Source organism: Phyllobates terribilis, unplaced genomic scaffold (genome assembly GCF_046119375.1).
Source record: "Phyllobates terribilis strain yellow unplaced genomic scaffold, ASM4611937v1 Scaffold_5__5_contigs__length_657084704, whole genome shotgun sequence".
In the NCBI taxonomy this organism is placed as follows: domain Eukaryota; kingdom Metazoa; phylum Chordata; class Amphibia; order Anura; family Dendrobatidae; genus Phyllobates; species Phyllobates terribilis.
In genome coordinates, this window is record NW_027362765.1 from 394,353,498 (window position 1) to 394,373,788 (window position 20,291).

At 46.8% G+C, this 20,291-nt stretch overlaps 1 protein-coding gene across 2 annotated transcripts in view; it reads right to left on the bottom strand.

Moving 5' to 3' along the window:
- Positions 1–20,291, bottom strand: part of PYROXD2 (pyridine nucleotide-disulphide oxidoreductase domain 2) — a 115,576-nt gene that overhangs the window by 27,982 nt on the left and 67,303 nt on the right. For both annotated transcript variants that reach the window (XM_073681340.1, XM_073681339.1), the window contains 3 exons: positions 13,903–13,975; positions 10,244–10,400; positions 7,333–7,487 (listed from right to left, as the gene is read on the bottom strand). In XM_073681340.1, the coding sequence (XP_073537441.1) occupies positions 7,333–7,487; positions 10,244–10,400; positions 13,903–13,975 (385 nt within the window). The remainder of the gene's footprint in view (positions 1–7,332; positions 7,488–10,243; positions 10,401–13,902; positions 13,976–20,291) is intronic.

The window sequence follows — 20,291 nt, forward strand, 5'->3', positions numbered from 1 at the left end:
TAGGATAGGTCATCAATGTCTGATCAATGGGGGTGGACACTCAGCACCCCCACCGATCGGCCGCTGCCGTCACCAGGAACAACTGATCGCGCGGGGGTGCCGGGTTTCGCACCGCCACCGATCCTAAGGATAGGCCATCAATGTTGACGTCCCGGACAACCCCTTTAAATGGAGGGAGGGCCATTTTGGTCAGTTGCCTTTGCAGACAGCACCGTGAAACATTGTAAAAATCTTATTAACCAAGTCTAAACCACTACGTCCTCCGCCAGTATAAAACTACTCTGATTTCCAGGAGGTCCCACATCCCCAACCCTAAATTATATGCAAGTTACTAAAAATGAGGAAGCGGAGCGGAGACATTGCACAATATCTATGTGTCAGTGCCGGCTCATGTATTCACAGCGAACACAAACTAGAAATATTCTCCGCAGTAAAGAGATTAAAGAATTTATTTATAAACCGGGGATAATCCTCAAACCATGTTATTATCCCGCACAGCGCTGTATATGGACTGCAGCATGTTTATTGGATTACACTGCAATTTATGGCTGTAATACGTGTGCGCTGCTAGTGTGCACTAGCTTGTATCTGGCAGCACATTAAAAACACCGTGATTTAATGCTGCGGATTTTCACCCTGCCCTCGTAACACTACATACTGTACACTGGCAGAAGATCATATGAAAAGCTGTAATTATATTTATCTAATTCCCAGTGGAACAATCATTACATAGAGGAAACGAAAAATACATGGGCAGTCTATTGTTTCTTGTGGAATGCAGTGCAGTACTACATGTCTCCTGTGGGGGCACTGCAGGGAAACGAAACCCTTCCTACCATATCGATTTTCTCCACAGCTGATCGCTGGATTTCCCAGCACAGTTACACTCTGTGATAAGCTTGTTTTATTAATTCTGAGTTACTAGAGGGGAAGGGGTTTCCTTTTTCTGGAACCTCTTCTCTTGGCCAGAGTGGGGGGGGGGGGCAGTTATAAAGAATTACCCTCGCTCTGGAAGACCTGCATTAAAGGGAATTTGGTAAGCAACTTTTTGCTATGTAATCTGAGAGTAGCTTGATGTAGGGGCAGAGAAACCGGATTCTAGCGATGTGTCACTTACTAGGCGGTTTCAATAAAATCAGCAGGAGATTATCACTACAAGACTAGGTGTCTCGGGCCTACTGGTCCAACCACATGATCTCTCTGATTTGCAGCTTTCTGTGAAAACACAGAGAGCAGCCAATCAGTGGTGTGGGGGTGGAGCTCAGCATTCAGAGCTCTGCTAGGTCTGCAGCAAAGAAAACAGGGATTGTATTCCAACTGCTGCATCCAATAAAGTAAGTGATACATTGCCAGAATCGGGGTCTCTGTCCCTATATCAAGCTGCAGAGTAATTGTCAGATTACATAGCAAAAACCTGCTGATAGATTCCATTTAAAGAAGCAGCTCATTGATTTGCATGCGTAATACTTATTAGAAAAACTTCCTATCACCTTGCATTTCTCCAGATTTTAGCAGGAAGTCCCAGCAAGGTGGACACTTTCGGATCAGATATGACCAACAGCCCCCTTTAATAAATAAATAGGAATTGTCTAAAAAGGAGAATATGGACAAAAAGTCATAACCTTTTGTTCCAATCATTTTCATTATTTCAACACTTTTAACAAACAAAAATACACATCTTTAAGGCTATGTGCCCAAGATGCAGAAATGCTCCGGATTTTTGCTGAGCGTTTCTGCATCTCCCTGGCAGAAAAAAACGCATGCGGATTGTACATGTGGATTGTACATGCGGATTGTACATGCGTTTTTCCTGCCAGGGACATGCGGATGTGAGCGTTCTTCACATGCATTTCCGCATGCGGGTTAACAAGTGACGCGCCCCCTGGGCCGTGGGGTACCCGGAGCCGGGCCTGTAGACGCTGGGGGTTGTGGTCACCATGGCGGTGACCCGGTCCGTGACCCAGGGCGGTCAAACCAGGGTAGTCTATGGGTGTCTGTTATATATAGTCCGACTACGCCACCTGTGGAATGCGGTTATTGGGAACCGCCGCTGCGGAACAGTCCGCTGAAGCTGGTGGTGTGTGCAGCAAGGTGATGTAACTCCCCACAGGAAGAGTGGAGCTTCAGGGCAGTGTGTGAGGATGATGGTGGTGATGGTGCAAGGTGTCGCAGTGCAAGAATAATCACAGAGTCCAAACGATGCAGTCTCTGGCCTTCTCCCTGCCTCACACCTAGTAGCACTCCTGTCCGGTGTCCTCGGGCCTTGGTGGGTGGCGTGTGTTCCGTCCCCTGGGTCCTATGCGGCCACCTTCCTAGTACACTTGTATGGACTTATGGTCTGCGGTATTTGAAATGCTGCAGCCTCCGGTTCTCTAGTTAGGCTTTGTAGCTCTTGGCTAGTTAAGGGACCGGTTCCCTTTCTCCGGCCTGACCCCACTACCTCCTGGCAGCGGCGGGCGTACGGGTGGCTTGCTGCACGGCCCGAACCCCTGGGGTCCCTTCTCCCCTCGTTCCTGGAGCCTTTCCTGCTCCCTCTCCTCTCAGGCCTGGGCCTCCTGACTAGGCCCGCCTCTAGAGCAGAGCTCATGCAGAGCCTCTGCTCCTGTCTTCTCCTCAGACTGTCTGACTGGAACTCCACTGAACTAAGATGGTTTCTCCCTCTTATACTCCTACTCCAGTGCTCCCAGGATCTACGTCCTCCACCCATCCACTACATAGTTCCCCCTCTCTAAGTGGTTCCTCCTCACTCCAGCCCTGTCCCCCGGAAATGTGGTGTAGTGGATGTAGTGTTAGGGTCCTGAGCCATACTCCTTCCTTACCTGAGAGTGAGGTACCACATCTCTGGGTGAGATGCAATACCTCTGTGGCGACCGAACCCTCAGGGGCGCCACACAAGCGCTTTCCAAGCGATTTTAGCATCACTTGGAAAGTGCTTGACAACTTGGTCACACTATATAAATCCATGCAACCGGCATGGATTTATATAGTGTGACTGTAAAGAATGTTAAAAAATAAAAAAATAAATCTATACTTACCTTCCGATGGCCCCTGGAGTCTTTTTTCGCTCCGTCCTGGCTTGCCGGCAGCTCGCGGTACACTGAAGGACCATCCGTCACATGACTAAATGACGTCAGCGCAGGTCCTTCAGTCCACCGTGATCTGCCGGCCAGCGAAGACAAGCGCACTGGGGGCCATCAGAAGGTACAGTAAGTATATTTATTTTTTATTTTATTCTTTTTTTTACAGTTTCTATGGTACCCGGGTCCGGAGGAGAGTCTCCTCTTCTCCACACCCGGGTACCATCCGCACATTGAACCGCATGATATCCGCATGTACAGATGTAGTGATGCGGAATCCATGTGTTCCAATTCAAGTCAATGGCGGCGAAAACGCAGCACTTCCGCAAAATAATTGGTAGTGCTGTGTATTTTTCCGCAATGATAACCCGCAGCGGAAATTTCCACAGCATGTGCACAGCACATGCCGATTATCATTGGGGACCATGGCAGGCCTTCTACCATGCATTTTTAAAGCGTTTCTGCAGCGGAATTGCCGCTGCGGAAACGCTTAAAAAAACGCATTGTGGGCACACAGCCTTAATCAGGAAAGAAAGGGACGGGAATATGGAGGGAGGAAGGGAAGAAAATTTAATAGGAAGGAGAGTTTAGGAAGGAAATGAAATGTAGGGATGAAGGAGAACCAATAACATACAAGGTCATTTTGACTTCTTTTTGTCATAATTTATAACAAAATGACATTCAAAAAGTAATAACCTTTTGGAACTCTGCTAATATAGAAGCATTATCCTCAAGATAAGGGCAGTACTGTAGGAGAGCAGTACTTTTGCCGGAGGTCTTGAGCAGTATACGGTGACGCCTCATTAGTCAGGAGTTGGCCATTTTCAGTTCCTTTTTCTGTGGTCATATATTATTGCGGCACTCAATTCTGGGTAAATTCCAGGAAGTTCATGTATATGTAATACTCCCTATCTTTGGGCATATTTTCACACTTATGATTCAGGACATGGAAGTTGCATAACCATGCATTAAACAAGTGATATGAGTGTAATGCTTCTTATCCCCTGCAGAGGCGCTGTTGAGAAATTGAACATTTGCTCTCACAGATCACAGCTGATCACTGGGTATCCCAGCATCTGGATCCTACGTAATCAGGTTTTTTTTTTGGGAGAGCCGCTCTAACAATCGAGGTTTTGTAATTTTAATCTAGTCCATAGCGCAAATTAAAGGGGTTTGTCAGTAACAACAAGTTATCATCTATCCATAGCATAGGCTGTGATTTGTTGATCAGGTTGGGGAGGACTGCTGGGACCCGCAGCAATCGGCAGAATGTAGCACTTTCATCTCTGTTAGAATGGAGTGGTCATGCGCATGTCCACCGCCGCTCCATTGATTGCCTAAGGGGCTGTGCTCGGCTTTTCCCGGTAGTCCCATACAGGATGCATAGAATAGCGGTCCAGCATCTGGCCTGCCACGCCATTTTGTAACAGAGATAAAAATTCCCCGTTCTGCTGATTGCTGCGGGTCCCAATGGTCAGACACCCACCGATCAGCAAGATACCGTATTTTTTGTACTATAAGATGCACTTTTTTGCCCCAAATTTGGGAGGAAAATGGGGGGGGGTGCCTTATAGTCTGAATGTAGCTTACCGGGGGGGAGGGGTGGCAAGCAGGGTAGCCGCTGCAGGTAGCCAGCAGCAGCAGGAACAGGGCGATGCTGCGGGCCCTGGGATGGGAGGTGGGGTGTCCCAGCAGTGCAGGGCAGGAGCGGAGTCCTCGCTGCGCACATTGACCTCACGGTGGGCATCAGGAAAATGGTGTCGGCGCATGCACAGATTTAGATCTCAGCTCAATGACGAGCTGAGATCTCAATCTGCGCATGTACCACCTCCGGCGCCATTTTACTGAAGACCGCCGAGACATCAATGTGTGCAGTGGGACTCCGCTCCTGCCTTGCACCGCTGGGACCCCCCCTCCTCCAAGCCTAGGGCCCTCAGCATCGCCCCACTCCTGCTGTAAAATGACATAAATGTGACCCTGCTCCTGCCTTCACCGCCGCTGCCCCACCATTCCCAGTAAGCTACATTCAGACTGTAAGACGCACCTTTGACCCCTGACATGCCTGATCCTAATGATGAATGACCCCCTGATGAAGGTTCGCCGAAACGCGCGTTGGGGTGGATGTGCGTCCACCCAGAGAGCTCAGTGGCCCCACAGTCTCACTCCAGGAGGTATTTAGTATACAATGCAGGTCTATCATATTAACAATCGATTAGCTTGCATTAATTGTTACCTGATTATGTAATATTAATCGATCACTGACTATAATGTAATGAGCATGTGGATTATACTATTTTTGCTGTACACATGATGATATGCTTTACATTTATACCCTTTATATCCTCTCTGTATGAGTAGCGCTTCCTCTTGTCATTTGCACGTCATGTTTGTTGCCAATAGTTATATTCCACCTTGTGTGAATTCTTTTTAATAATATTTCAATAAAGATTTTATTTTTATATGATATCCTATACCTATGGGGATTATTTGATCGTCGTTTTCCTCTTGCAATCCTGATGCCTGATCCTACTGACAGGTTAAAAATTATTATTTTTTTCCTATTTTCTTACCCTAAACTTGGGGTGCATTTTACAGTCCGAAAAATACGATATCACCAATGTCGTATATATGGTGATAAGTTGATTTCACTGGACAACCCCTTTAAATATGTAGTAAGTATCTTTGCTCTCCCAAAGAAAAAGCAATATAGAAAAGCATCAACGTGAACTAGTTATGTAATGGATGTAGGCTCATGGACTAAATCTGAAAGTCATGACTATCAGTGTCTGCTCTTTCCTGAAGTACTAAATACAATTTAGTTATTATAGTAGCACGAAATGTAAAACTCATGTTTCTGATATTCTCTGACCGCATGATTGCATTACGTGAATAATGAACAGCTGCAAGGATGAGCGTCGTTTGGCATCCATACAACCTCTGCAAATGGGACGTCTTCTGCTTTGTGCATGAACAGGAAAAAAGACAATAAAATATAATAAAGCAAAAGAAAAAAACATTTCTTTTGAGATCTAGAACTAGTTTTAAAACCCAATTAAGATCTTCCTGTCTCCTAGACAGGAAACTCCAGCAATGGTGGTCTGGACAATTTGGCCTTGGAGTTGTGCAGTAGATGATGGAAGAATAGAGCCAGTTATGGGAGGGGAAATTTAAGAAGCCACAAAAAAAGACACACTGGCCTATTTTCCACCTTTCAACTATCCGTGCTTACATTTAGCATACCTCCTGACAATGGAGTCTGAAATCACAAGGGTATACAGACCATAGAGGCAAACCATGTGAGTCCTATGGAGCCCTTGGAGAGAGGGGGTCCTGCCATCTCCCACCCTGCCTTGATACTGGGTGGCAAGAACTTGTGCAGGACTTCCTTCTCCAGATCAATTGCACTTTTAACAAGCGTTTGGTCCAAGGGGCATGGAGAGGGAAACAAGCACCGGATGCTTCTTTCTTGGGCGGCAATGAGGCTTTTCTTCTATGTATGCCTCTAAAAATGCAGAAAAGGGCCTTTTTTATGCAACTTGGCACAAGCCACATCTCTTTCTTTCCCCATCTTCCGAGAGGAGCATGCATGGCTTATAAGTCTCCTCACTTTGACATGCCAGGCTTGGCTTTTCACTCGCCACAAGGAGAAAAGTTACCCCTTCCCCATCTTCAAAACAGTCCCAAGAGGAATAGGACTCTTGGGAAATCGGCATTGAGGCAAAGTCTGATACTTTTGGGTAACCATGGGCCATGTTTTTCAGAGTCCCATAAATGTCACATTGTATTAATGGTATTACTGTCAGAGAAGCTGATGAGACCCTCAAACTCTATGGCCCTGGTGTGACCACCTAAAGCCTTTCCACCTTGTATAGATACCATCAATCAAAGATTGCTAACAATCACAGAAGAAATGAAAAGTTTTTCAAAACTTTTTTTCCTCTTTGAATGTTAAAGATTTTGTTTCTGTATCTCACAGCTGTCAGGCGGACTAATTCTTTCCATATTATAGGTACCTTACAAGCAGGCAATCAGCTGATATCGCTGGGGGAACCACAAAGCCAATGCTAATTTTCCCTGCTGTATCAGTACTGGGGTATTGGAGCATTGAGCATCGCTGAATGCCAGCTGCTCTTGAGAGCAAGGAGCCACAATAGAGAAGGCTCTGCTCTGACTATTAGGGGGCGATCGCTCACATTTGCAGCTGCTTATCTATTGCAAAAAAAAAATAAGGAAGAGTTGATAAAATATTACTTACCACTATCTGCATATTTATTCCTTTCGTCTTCGTTCCACTGCCGCCCCTCACTCAGGGTGTATGGGGTATACTGTGAGAAGATTGAAATAACGTGACATCCTGGGGGAGCGAGGGTCGGGTCCAGCGATGATGGGATGCACAGCTCAATCATCGGCCTGTGAAGAGTATGAGAATTGTGAACTCCATCATGTCATGTCTTTACAAACTCATGAAAGTGTAATTCCAAAGCAAAAAACACATCCTTATCTATCAGCCCATCTGTCCCCATTCCCGGGTGCCAAATTCTACTATTTCTCCTCTGTCCCCACCGCCGCTTCTTCTTGGAGAGTGCCTGTACTGAAGCAAGAAATCTGTATGGGTAAAGCTGCTATGACATTTCAGTAGGTGCAGCTGGTTCCTATGCAGAGGGCAGCAGACAAGACTAGTTTGTCATGGGTTGCTGCGCTCTGAATAGGCAGCAACTAAGATGGTATAGCTGTCAGCATAATGAAGTGACTTCTCCTCTCACTTGCTGGGAAAGCTGTCTGAAATGTAAAAATAATAAACTAATTTTTCACATACTTTTTCAAACCCTAAATAAGGCCTCTTTCAAAAGTCAGTGTATCTGGTACATGTGGTGCCAGTTTTCACACGTCTACCCATTCAAATGAATGGGTCTGTGCACATGTCAGTGTTTTTCCACGGACTGTGCATCCGTGGGAAAAACACGCTGAAATGTCCGTTTTTTGCATGCCGCACAGGCCGCAAAACTTCCCACACACACATCAATGACATCCATGTGTCATTACTATCACACGTACGGCGCCTGGGAATCAGCGGTACAGTTAGCGCTGTTCCCAAGCGCCAGGTGCTGAATGCTGCCCTCATCACTGTCCCCTGCTTGCTCTGTGATCAGCAAGAGCAAGGGACAATGTTGTGAGTAGTATTAACCTCCCGCTGTCTCCAAGAGTAAAAATAATAATAAAATAAAAAACACATTATACTCACCTTTACACCTAATCCCTGAAGCCACTGCCACCTTGTAAACAAACCAAAAATAAAAAAGAACAATTTCCCTCACCTGTCCAAAGATGAAATAATTCAGTGTCCCATGCCGTAATCCATCTGTGCGACATTTCTGAATGAGCATGTGCGGTGGCTTGAGGCGACCGCACACGCTGAGGAGCAGAGGAGAATGATTCGATGCAGCGAGCGGGCCCCTGAAATGCGCTGAGCTCAGTGAGCGGTGTCCTGTCACTCAGTGAGCTAAGCGCAGGTCAGGGGCCCGCTCGCTGCAGCGAGTCATTCTCCTCTGCTCCTCAGCGTGTGCCCGTTGCCTCAAGCCACCGCGCACACTCATGCAGAAATATCACACAGATGGATTACAGCGTGGGACACTAGATTATTTAATCTTCGGACAGGTGAAGGATATTGTTCTTTTTTATTTTTGGCTTGTTTACAGGGGACAATGGCTTCAGGGATTAAGTATAAAGGTGAGTATAATGTGTTTTTTATTTTATTCTTATGTTTACACTAGAAAACAGTGGGAGGTGAATACTACTCTCAACATTGTCCCCTGCTCTCGCTGATCGCCGCACAAGCAGGGGACCATGATGAGAAATCCCTTCAGCTCCCAACGCTTGGGAACAGGAACAGCGCTAATTGTACCACTGATTCCCATGTGCCATTACCTGTGATATTGATGCAGCACACGGTTGCCACACGCATGCCACACATGGACACATATCTCTGGTACTGTGAATTTCAGGCCTAAGGCTAGAGTCAGGATTAGGGTTAGGACTTGGGTTAAACCTAAAGTTAGGTCTAGGATTAGGGTTAGTATCATGGTTATAGATAGTGCTAGAGGTAGGTTTAGGTCTAGGGAAATAAAATACTTAAGAACACAAAAAGGTAATAAAAAATTATATAGCAATGTATAACTATTTTGAACATTTTGGATTTCAGCAAAAATCAGAAAAGAGCTAGAGGGTGAGATGACAAGCTACAATTACATTAGTATTTTCCTAAAATACAATACATGCACCTGGGGGAAAAGGGGTTAAATACTGAACTGGTTGGTCCACTGGATAGGGGCACAAAGTACTTGCCTTGCCCCAGGTACTGGCAACCCCGCTGTGCCACTGCTCTATATGTAGTAATCACAGTGCATTTTTTTAATAAAACCCCACAAACTCGCCTCTTAGAAGCCTGCCACCGCTGCTCCATACCCCTGCCGGTGTCCAATGCCTGTCTTCTGATTTCTTCTTCCAACGAGGGTGTCAGGTGACCACTGCAGCCAATCAGCAGCCATTGATTGGATGCAGCAGTCACATTCCGTCAAAAAAAATAGCTGGCAATCTGATTCTTCTGGCGAGGGAAACCATCAGCAATACACCGGAGCAGTGGGGTCCGTAGGTGAATGTGTTTCTTTTATACTGTGCTGGTTTCTCCTTATTCTAACATATGTGTTGGTAATATAATTTTGGGGTGTGGGTTGGGGGGAGGGTTGTAACTTTTTTTCCGTTATCTGCAGGTTTTCATTTGTACAGTATCCCAATAGTAAGTCAATTTGCATGGAATGTATCATGTGCCCCAATTGTTGTTCATTATGGTCCGAGGTCTCCAGACCTGAAAGAATAATGAACGAATGGGCCAGAAACAGCTTCAAAGACATAAAAATGGATGGAAAGTCACAAGTTGGAGACCACTTGTTTTTACTGTTGCCTAAAGGTACATAGGTCACTATTTTACATGGGAATGTATTCTATAATCCGCCACTTCCTTTAATATAGACTTCTGCACTTTTCCTCCCCTATGCTTTACACTGCAGATTTGCTTGGTTTATAAATATGCATATACTTCGCCCATGGGGAGTTTATTTTCATTACAAGCGACTGTGCCAGGGGAAGTAATGTTACGACATCAGCTTTACCGTTCGGACGGCCGCCCCTTACTGGCATCTTCATGGGCGTTATTAAGCAGCTGCATTTCCTCACTGTTCAGGTGGATGGAGCAGCGGTGATGGGGCAGAGGTTTCCCATCGGATGTGTTGGGTATAGACAAGAAGTTTGGCAACCGATCCACAGCCACTAAAATAAAGAGAAAACTTTTTATATCGGTTTCCTTGCTAAATAAATGTTATTCTTTACATAATGATGTACAATACAAAGTTATATTGTGGTACCGTGTTAGCCAGAAAAATCGATGTAAGTACTTTTATGCCCAAAAATGACAAAAGTATTCTCGGAGTGATACCTTTATTGGCTAACCAGATAATATATTTTTTTTTTTCTGGTTGTATCACTTGAATACGTTTGTCATTTTTGGCATAAAAGTATTTACATCGATCTTTACATAATGAAATGTTATGCTAATTTCTACACTCCAAATCCATTGACACACCCGAAATGCACTTCCAGGCTAATTTGCATGTGGTTTCAAAACATGATTTCCCAGCGCTGGCACATTGGATTATTACAAGACAGGTATCATTTTTATTGTTGTACTAGGACCTGTACAGCCAGACCACTGGTTTCAGTGGTAAAATATTCCCTTTAAATAGACCAATCTGCTGTAAATAACTTATTGAACTGTTCGCTTTTGTCAGGTCATTAAAAAAATAAATTCAGCTGTTTTTTGGAGCTATTTTTTTAGAACGCTGGGTAACAATGCATATGCTGTCATAGAAGGTATAGCTATCTTGATGACCAGCCTAGAAATACACCCTCTGTTCCCATATTCCTGCATAACTAGGCAGTTCAGAAGTAAAGAAAACCTGAGTGACAACTCTTGTAATTCTCTTCTGCCATTATTTTCTTTAAAGGGATTTTGCAGAAATATCCAAGCCGGCCTATACTGACGAGAGACCATCAAAGTGCTTCAGAAGAGGATCCAAACTCAGGGGACCCCTACAACCACAGGGAAGGGCAGACTTCAGTGGTCTTCATTAGAAGGAATGTGTCATCAGAAAATGATCTATAATAATAATCTTTTCATTGTAGGAAGGACTAATGTACCACCTCTATATACAGTAGATAACACAGGAACCACCATTCACAATAGGTGATGTCACAGCTCACCTCCTCCTCCCGTACAATGACTGATAACACCTCTATATACAGTAGATAATACAGGATCCACCATTCACAATAGGTGATATCACAGCTCACCTCCTCCTGTACAATGACAGATAACACCTTTATATACAGTAGATAACACAGGATCCACCATTCATAATAGGTGATATCACAGCTCACCTCCTCCTCCTCCTGTACAATGACTGATAACACCTCTATAGACAGTAGATAATACAGGATCCACCATTCACAATAGGTGATATCACAGCTCACCTCCTCCTCCTGTACAATGACTGATAACACAGGATTCACCATTCACAATAGGTGATATCACAGCTCACCTCCTCCTCCTCCTGTACAATGACTGATAACACCTCTACAGACAGTAGATAATACAGGATCCACCATTCACAATAGGTGATGTCACAGCTCACCTCCTCCTCCTGTACAATGACTGATAACACCTCTATATACAGTAGATAACACAGGATCCACCATTCACAATAGGTGATGTCACAGCTCACCTCCTCCTCCTGTACAATGACTGATAACACCTCTACATACAGTAGATAATACAGTATCTGCCATTCACAATAGGTGATGTCATAGCTCATCTTCTCCTCCTCCTGTACAATGACTGATAAGACCTCTATACACAGTAGATAACACAGGATCCACCATTCACAATAGGTGGTGTCACAGCTCACCTTCTCCCCCTCCTGTACAATGACCTTTGCTCAGGTCATAGTTTGCCTAGAGAAATAATCTCCTATGCAAGTTCAATGAGTCAGAACCGGTCTTCTGCTGTCTATGTCCATATGGCTGTTAGAAAAACTAGGCCTAGTAGGCAGTGTGAAAATTAAAAAATAATCTGATTCTCTTTTTTTCATGTAGGTAGTGATATGAAAATTAAAAAAACAACAACACAGTATCAACATTAAAGAAAATATATTTAACAATATCTGGTATAAACAATAGGTCCTGTTCTTACATGTGACTGGTAACGCGTTTCGGTGCCAGGTACAATCTATCCATGCCTAGGCCATCTATAAACATTTTTAGGAAGCCTATGAAGTGGCAATGCTGTTCACGAACAAGAAGTTATGTTTTATTCCATCATCATTTATTGGAATATTGTATTTCCCTGTACAGTATATGTATATATTTATTGTTACATTTTATTGGGGGTCCCATTTTTAGCAGCTCGAGGAGCCCCTTGAACTTTAAATCGCAGTTTTGCTAAAGTGCAGCGTGAGATGGAAACTATGTGAAGATCCTTCCCTGGAACAACGGCTAGAAATTCCATGAATGTGGCTCATAAAGGATGTCTCAGGATGCAGAAATAAATCACTTTGTGCAGAATCCACAAGTACGCAATAGGACTGAACCCTCCGTCTCTGCTGACACCGCCGCTTCCGCAGCTCATTCGCTACCGAGATCTAAACAATGGCGTAATTACTTTTTAATAGCGCAAGAAAATACATTCAGATTGAGGAATTTCAGCATATTTCACCAATGACTTCATTGCTCAGCATATTTATACAAGAAAAAATAACCCTGCAGAAGAAGAAGTCATTACGGATTGTTCTATTCAGCCATTGTGGATATAATGTAGAGCAGGTGCCTGTGCCGAAGAGCCATAGATGATAACGATGCGTGTACATAGCATCGTGCTGATTCACTTAAATCATGCAGTACCAGACACAACCAATGGACAAGAGTGGTGCTGTAAAAAAAAACAAAAACAAAAAAAACCCAAGGATTCTATTTATCATTTGCTTTTTTTTGTGACTTTTCTATTTATATATTATGTTATTCGTTGCCGTTTCTTTCACCAATATCTTCAAAATGGCACACGAGGGTTGGTGAATTTTTTTTTTTGCAGAAACAAAAATACTCTTTTTTTTTGTTTTTAATCTTTTTTGCACTTTTTTGCTCTATTCCTCTTGTTCTGTAAACAGCACCCCTGAAGCCGTACACTACCTGTAACGGGTGTCCAATCAGCCTGTATAAACGATATGTGGTGGCAGCTAGTAGTTCCTTTTGTTATGGGAAGTGGGCAGTGATTTATAGGGGTATATACGTATATTCAATGTGTTGGAATTGGAGGTGTATATACCATACGCTCACTGTGGGTTCCCCAATAACCGGCCAAGTAGTGGAAAGAGCAGCGGCCTCGTCCATCACTCTTCAGTCAATTGCGTAATTGTCCTGATGATTGGAGGCAGCGGAGTTGCGTTCCCTGTCAAACTGGTGACAGCGGTGGGATCTGTGCGATTCCCCCTGCTGTTATTCCAGACAGTAAGTATCAGCTTTTCAATCAGTAAGTTTCTGAGATCTGTTACAGAATTACAGCTTTTCCTGGGTTCATAAACAAAAGCTGTCGCCACTCATTATTCCATTATTACCCGGGCCGCACACAGACACATTATCCCTTAGATGAGATCATTAGCACGAGAGTAAATATATTTTCTTTCGTTAGCTAATTGCCATAATTGAGGCTCGGTAAACCTACCATTTATTTTGGTAACTGGGGACTTGGCATCAAACTGTGAAATCTTTGTTATAAAATCTTCTGGCAATCGCTCCTTAAAATAAGAACGAGAAAACACAATTTGTAACAAGCTCTAGAACAGACACAGAATCATTCCGATTGTTACTGAAGGTTTAATGGTTTGTACTCTTTTGCAACCCACTTTTATTGCTCAAATCCATCTATGATAAAAAAATAAAATAAAGCAACTTTGCAAATTGTCTTGCTTATTGTTCTTGTTCTACCGTTTTGTATATTCAGCTCCTATGCAGATTTATGTGTCTCCATAGTAACAGACTACAAACATACTCTGTGTAGTCTGATTCTCCAATGATATTCATATCCATCTGTCAACCATTTTTCTTGATATCTCACTGTAAATGTGTCAGCTAAAAGTAAGGGACGGATGGAAGAGTATGCTTGAGATCACATGAGTCTACATAGGAGCTGTAAACACAAAAACGGCAAGAGATTATAACCTGGATTATTTGAAAAGTTAAAGAGTACCTATAATTTTATCAAACTTCTGACACGTCAGATGTTTCACTAAATCTCAGGTTCAGGAGCTCTCAGCTAATGTTGTGCCCCTCTGTTATTGTTGGCTACGTTCACCTCCGAGCAGTGAACAGATTCATAGAAAGTCTGAAGCCCATAGATACAATTACTGTTCAGCAGCCTGAGAATTCTCGCTGACAATCAAAGTAGGGGATGTAATGGAGTCCATACTGGTTGTCAGATTTCCTAGACACAGATACAACTATAACATTTTAATGTCAGGAAGAACCAAATGGGTAGAAACATCAATAACCAACATTACGGAGAAAATTACTAGTCAGCATCACAGAGACAATTGCTAGTCAGCATCACAGAGACAATTACTAGTCAGCATCACAGATGCCGCACTAGTCAGCATCACAGAGGCCGCACTAGTCAGCATCACAGAGGCCGCACTAGTCAGCATCACAGAGGCCGCACTAGTCAGCATCACAGAGGCCGCACTAGTCAGCATCACAGAGGCCGCACTAGTCAGCATCACAGAGGCACCACTAGTCTGCATCACAGAGACCACACTAGTCAGCATCACAGAGGCCGTGTTACGCACACGCCCGGACTGACTGGCGTGAGCGTGGTTAGTGATCCCACTGGACAATGAACCGAAGAGTGCCTGGAGGGGCGTGACTAAGTATCAACTCGGTCCGACCAAGGTCGCAAGGCGGCTCAGTCATACAGACAGATGGGTACTGGCAGGCACGGCTGGTATGCAGACAGGTGGGTGTGTCACCCCAGGCCTGGATGCCACAAACATTATAGGCTGTGTCTGAGAGCAGGAGGGAGGTTCCCTGGTCAGGGACCATTAGCATGCAGCACCTCCTGTCTCAGGCCAGTAGGGGGAGCAGGCTGCCCCTATAAAAGCTGGAACTGGGGCAGGGTTAGAGAGACCAGAACCCACTTCTGAGGTGTCCAGAAGGGTTCTCAGAGAAGAGGGACAGGTCAGCAGCAGCTAAGGAGTCCGGGAGGCAGAGGAGAAGCTGCGAGCCAGGGATAGAGGCGACGAGAGCCGGTCCTGGCTGAGAGAGGCACACAACCGGACATTGTGGTCCGAAGCTGTCAGGGTTGCAAGCCCGGAAGCAGAAAACCAACCCGCGAGGGATTTCAGGTCCCTTGGCCTAAGAAGCCTGGAGGCTCCGCCACACAGAGGGACCGGTACAGCACAGAAAAGCAAAAGGTACCTAAGGCCCGAGTCGCAAGCCATACAGGCGAAGTACACGGCCAGCTCAGGGACGTTGGCTATCACACCACAAAAAGGGGGATAGTCAGCAAGGGCAGAGAGGGAACGGTAGGCCTACCCATTCACCCTGACTAGTGGGGCTCGCCCGAATGCTCTCAGACACCCAGGCCGATTCCTACCCGGTACTCCTGTTGGGTCATTAGTTCTACCTACAATAAAGACCCTGGACTGTTTGAAGCAGACTCTGAACCCTTATTATTGCGGCCTGCACTTTCACCCCCAGCATCCACATACGCTGCCCTGAGGCTACACTCTTCCCGTGGGGAGTCATCCGATCCCTGTGCTGCACACCAACATCAGCCTCAGCGGTCTGCTTAGCAGCGGCGGTCATCCCTGACCGCAATCCACGGGTGGCGTAGTCGGATATTCATAACTCTCCAAATAGACTGTCATAGCATTTGGTCTGACCACCCTGAGCCACGGGATTGGGTTGCCACTACTACCCCCATCATCGCACTGAAGCCCGGTTCCGGGTGCCCCAAGGGGCGAGTCAGCTTTGGCGTAGTCGGCAGGATAGTGACCAACCCGCCACAAACGGGTATTGCGCGCCTGAAAAGACTGTATACGTACTTTAAAAAGAGATTTCCCGCCATCCGGAGCAGTTTCCCGCCATCTTCAGCAGTTTTCCCGCCATCGGACGCCATCTTCGGGACAACGCGCGGGAAGAAGAGGGGCGTGGACGTTAACAACGCGCGAGACCTGAAGCTCCGCCCTTTGCTGAGACGCTGCGCAAGGTCCTGGAAGGAGAGAGAGCGACGCTGACGTCACCACCCCGCGACGCAAGGTCCTCACACAGAGCAGCGCTAGTGGAACTGCGGCCTACGGAAGAGGATCAACGGAAGGTAGGCCACGGTTAACTAGGGGGGAGGAAGATGTCAGACGCGGAGGGGCCTTCTACAACCAGCGTAGCCGCTGCAGCTGTGATGCCGTTTTCCATGCCCTATATCCCCGGAGCGGCCTGGCTGCCACAGTATGCTGGCGAGTCGCATACCTTGGGCGACTTTAAAGAAAGACTGTATAGCTTATTCAAAGTTTATCCCCTGACAGAAGAACAGAAAGTAAGCATACTGATAGGGCAGTTAACTGGTGCGGCCCAGCGGGATGTAAAGTCTTGGACAGCTGAGGAGAAAAGGACTGTAAAGGGGGTTCTGACCCGTCTGCAGGACACCTTTGACACCCGTACCTCAGCAGAAATCAAAATGCGGTTCTATGGCTGTAAGCAGCGAGCCCAAGATAGTATCAGAGACTATGCCTTAAACCTGCAAGAAGCCCTGGGAGCAATCAAACAAGCTGACCCTGGCAGCGTTCAGGATACAGATAAACTGTTGACTGACCAGTTCATAGAAGGTCTGCTGTCCAGCGCCCACAGGACTCAGATGCGCCTGATGGCCCTACAGAACCCCGATTTGACTTTTGCACAGTTCAAAGATAGGGCAATCCGGGTGCTCCGAGAACCCGCACCAGGTGGCGCTGTAGCTTCCCGGTGCCCTGCCATCACTTACCACCAAGGGGCGGCGCCCTACCCCGCAGACCTTGTGGGGGCTGATGCACAGGCCCTAAATCCATCCCAGTCTGCAAACCTGCACCATCAGGTCCAAGAGCTAACAAAGAGTGTGGCTGCATTGACCAGGACCGTACAGTCGTTGCAGGTGGAACCGTCAAGACCAATCAAGCTGGCTTCCAGTCCGGAGGATGTCCCGTGGCGTCGACAGAGGAGTATCCCGGCGTTCAGAGGGAGGCCCACCGACCATTACACTGAGGATGGACAGCCGATTTGCCGCCGTTGCAGCCAGCCAGGACACATAGCCAGGTACTGTACTTTTAAATGGGTCCGACCTGGGGCAGAGGGCCAACCCCCAGGCATAAGGTCATCAGGCCAGTCTAATTGGCGTGATAAGTACGTGGGGGGATGCCCAGTCTTACCCGTAGTGCTGGACGGTATCCCTATGAGTGCACTGCTGGACACCGGGTCTCAAGTGACTACCATCCCCTACGTACTTTTCAAGCGGTAGTGGAGTGACGCTGACATAACCCGCTATCCAGACGATGACTTAAGCATCATCGCCAGCAATGGCCAACCCGTGCCGCAGGTGGGGTTCAGAGAGATGACCATCAAGATTGGTAAGGTCGAACTGCCGGCACAGGGAGTGATCATTGTGGACATTGACCGTCGTGAAAGTCACCCTAAAATAACCTTGGGTACTAATGTGATTGAAAACTGTCTTTCAGAAGTAATTGTGATTTTGCAGCAGGTGGCGATGAATGCGAGCTCCAGCCAACAGAGGGTCCTCCAGAAAGAGATAAGAGCCCTGATGAGACGGCAACAGGTAGAACTGTCTGGTGGTGAGATCGGTAGCATGAGGATGAGCGACCCTTTCCCCATTGCCATGCCTCCCAAAAGTGAAATGATGATCTGGTGTCGGACTGCAATCGGGTTAAGAGGGAGAGACTACCAAGCCATGGTAGAACCCGTGTACTCAGATAGCAGGCCCACCATTTTGACAGCCCGGGGGGTGGTTGATGTCCGCCATGGAAGGGTGCCCGTCTGGATCTTAAACATCGGGGAAAGGGAAGTACACTTACACTAGCCAAAAAAGTACACTTACACTAGCCGGTACGCTACACTAGCCAAATTGTTTGCCGTCGAACACAATGCTATCAGGGTCGTGGAACCCTTGCCTCCATCTCCCCCGGTGGAGGGTAATGGCTCCCAGAAACACAAGGAGGACTGGTGCCAGAAACTCCATGTGGGTGCTGACTCCACTCCCCTGCACCAAAAACAAGGAGTCTACCGGGTGGTTCAGGAGTACGAGAGAATTTTTAGTAAGCACCCGCTAGACTTCGGCCGAGTAAAGGGAGTAGAACACCACATCCCCACAGGGAGCCACCAACCAATAAAAGAGAGACACCAACCTGTACCTCCTGCACATTATCAGAATGCAAAGGGCATGCTGAGAGAAATGAAAGAAGCTGGGGTCATTAGAGATAGCTGTAGCTCCTGGGCAGCTCCCTTAGTTTTGGTAAAAAAGAAAGACGGAACCATGAGAATGTGCGTGGACTATAGAAAGGTCAATCGTATCACCCATAAAGACGCGTACCCGTTACCTAGGATAGAGGAGTCTTTAGCAGGCCTAAAATCAGCTAATTTCTTCTCTACTTTGGACCTTACTAGCGGGTACTGGCAGGTTCCTGTGGCAGAGGCTGACAAGGAGAAGACCGCCTTCACCACCCCGATGGGATTAAGTGAATTCAACTGTATGCCCTTCGGGCTCTGCAACGCACCAGGGACCTTCTAAAGGCTGATGGGATGCTGTCTAGGGCACCGAAACTTCGAGACGGTCCTACTTTACCTGGGGGACGTGATTGTCTAGTCGAAGACTTACGAGAACCATCTAAAGCACCTGGCCGAGGTGTTCGAAGCCCTGGCAGGTTATGGCCTGAAGGTGAAACCCTCAAAGTGTCACCTGTTGAAACCGAAGGTCCAGTACCTAGGACACGTGGTGAGTGCAGAGGGAGTAGCCCCCGACCCCGACAAGGTCACAGCAATCAAGAGCTGGCCAAGCCCCTCTAACATCAAAGAAGTGAGGCAATTCCTCGGGTTGGTAGGCTTCTACCGAAGGTTCATCCCCGGGTTCACAAAGATGGCAGCTCCAATGCAGGACCTCCTGATAGGCCATTCTAAGACCAGAAGCCAAAAGCCACCCTTCAAGTGGGACAAGCCGGAAGAGGAGTCCTTCCGCCAGTTGAAGATTGCCCTCACGGGGGATGAGATCCTGGCCTACCCCGATTATGGGGAGCCTTTTATCCTCCACACAGACGGCAGTAATGTGGGGCTGGGAGCCGTACTGTCACAGAACCAACAGGGCAGAGAAAGGGTGATTGCGTACGCCAGCCGGAAGCTAAGGCCCACTGAAAGAAACCCGGAGAATTACAGCTCCTTCAAGCTAGAATTCTTGGCAGTGGTGTGGGCCGTCACAGAACGGTTTAAGCATTACCTGGCCTCTTCAAAGTTCACTGTGTACACGGACAACAACCCGCTGACACACTTGGACAATGCAAGACTGGGTGCCCTAGAACAGCGGTGGATGGTCCGGCTATCCAATTATGACTTCACAATCAAATACCGGGCAGGCAGAACCAATGCCAACGCAGACGCTCTATCAAGAATGCCCCACCTACCTGAAGGAGGAGAAGACTCGGAAGAGCTGGAGGAAGTAGAGCTCCCTGCATTCCACCGGTATGGGGCCACTCAGTATTCTCACCGGGTAAGAGACAAAGACCTAACCACAGTCATGTTCAATCCCTTACCCCACCACGGCTGGGCTGAAACGCAAGATAGTGACCCTGCAATTCGCCTGGTGAAGGACCTGTTAACCCAGGCAGATGCTAGCCCTGGCCCGGACGCTCCAGAGGAAGCCAAGCAGTTATGGAAGGAGAAAAGCAGGCTATTTCTCTACGAGGGTAAGCTGTGCAGAAGGCTTGTCAACCACCGGACGCACGAGCTGACCTGGCAGGTAGTGGTCCCAAGGCGAGATGCAGCAATGGTCCTGGAGGCCTACCATGACAGAGCGGGACACTTCGG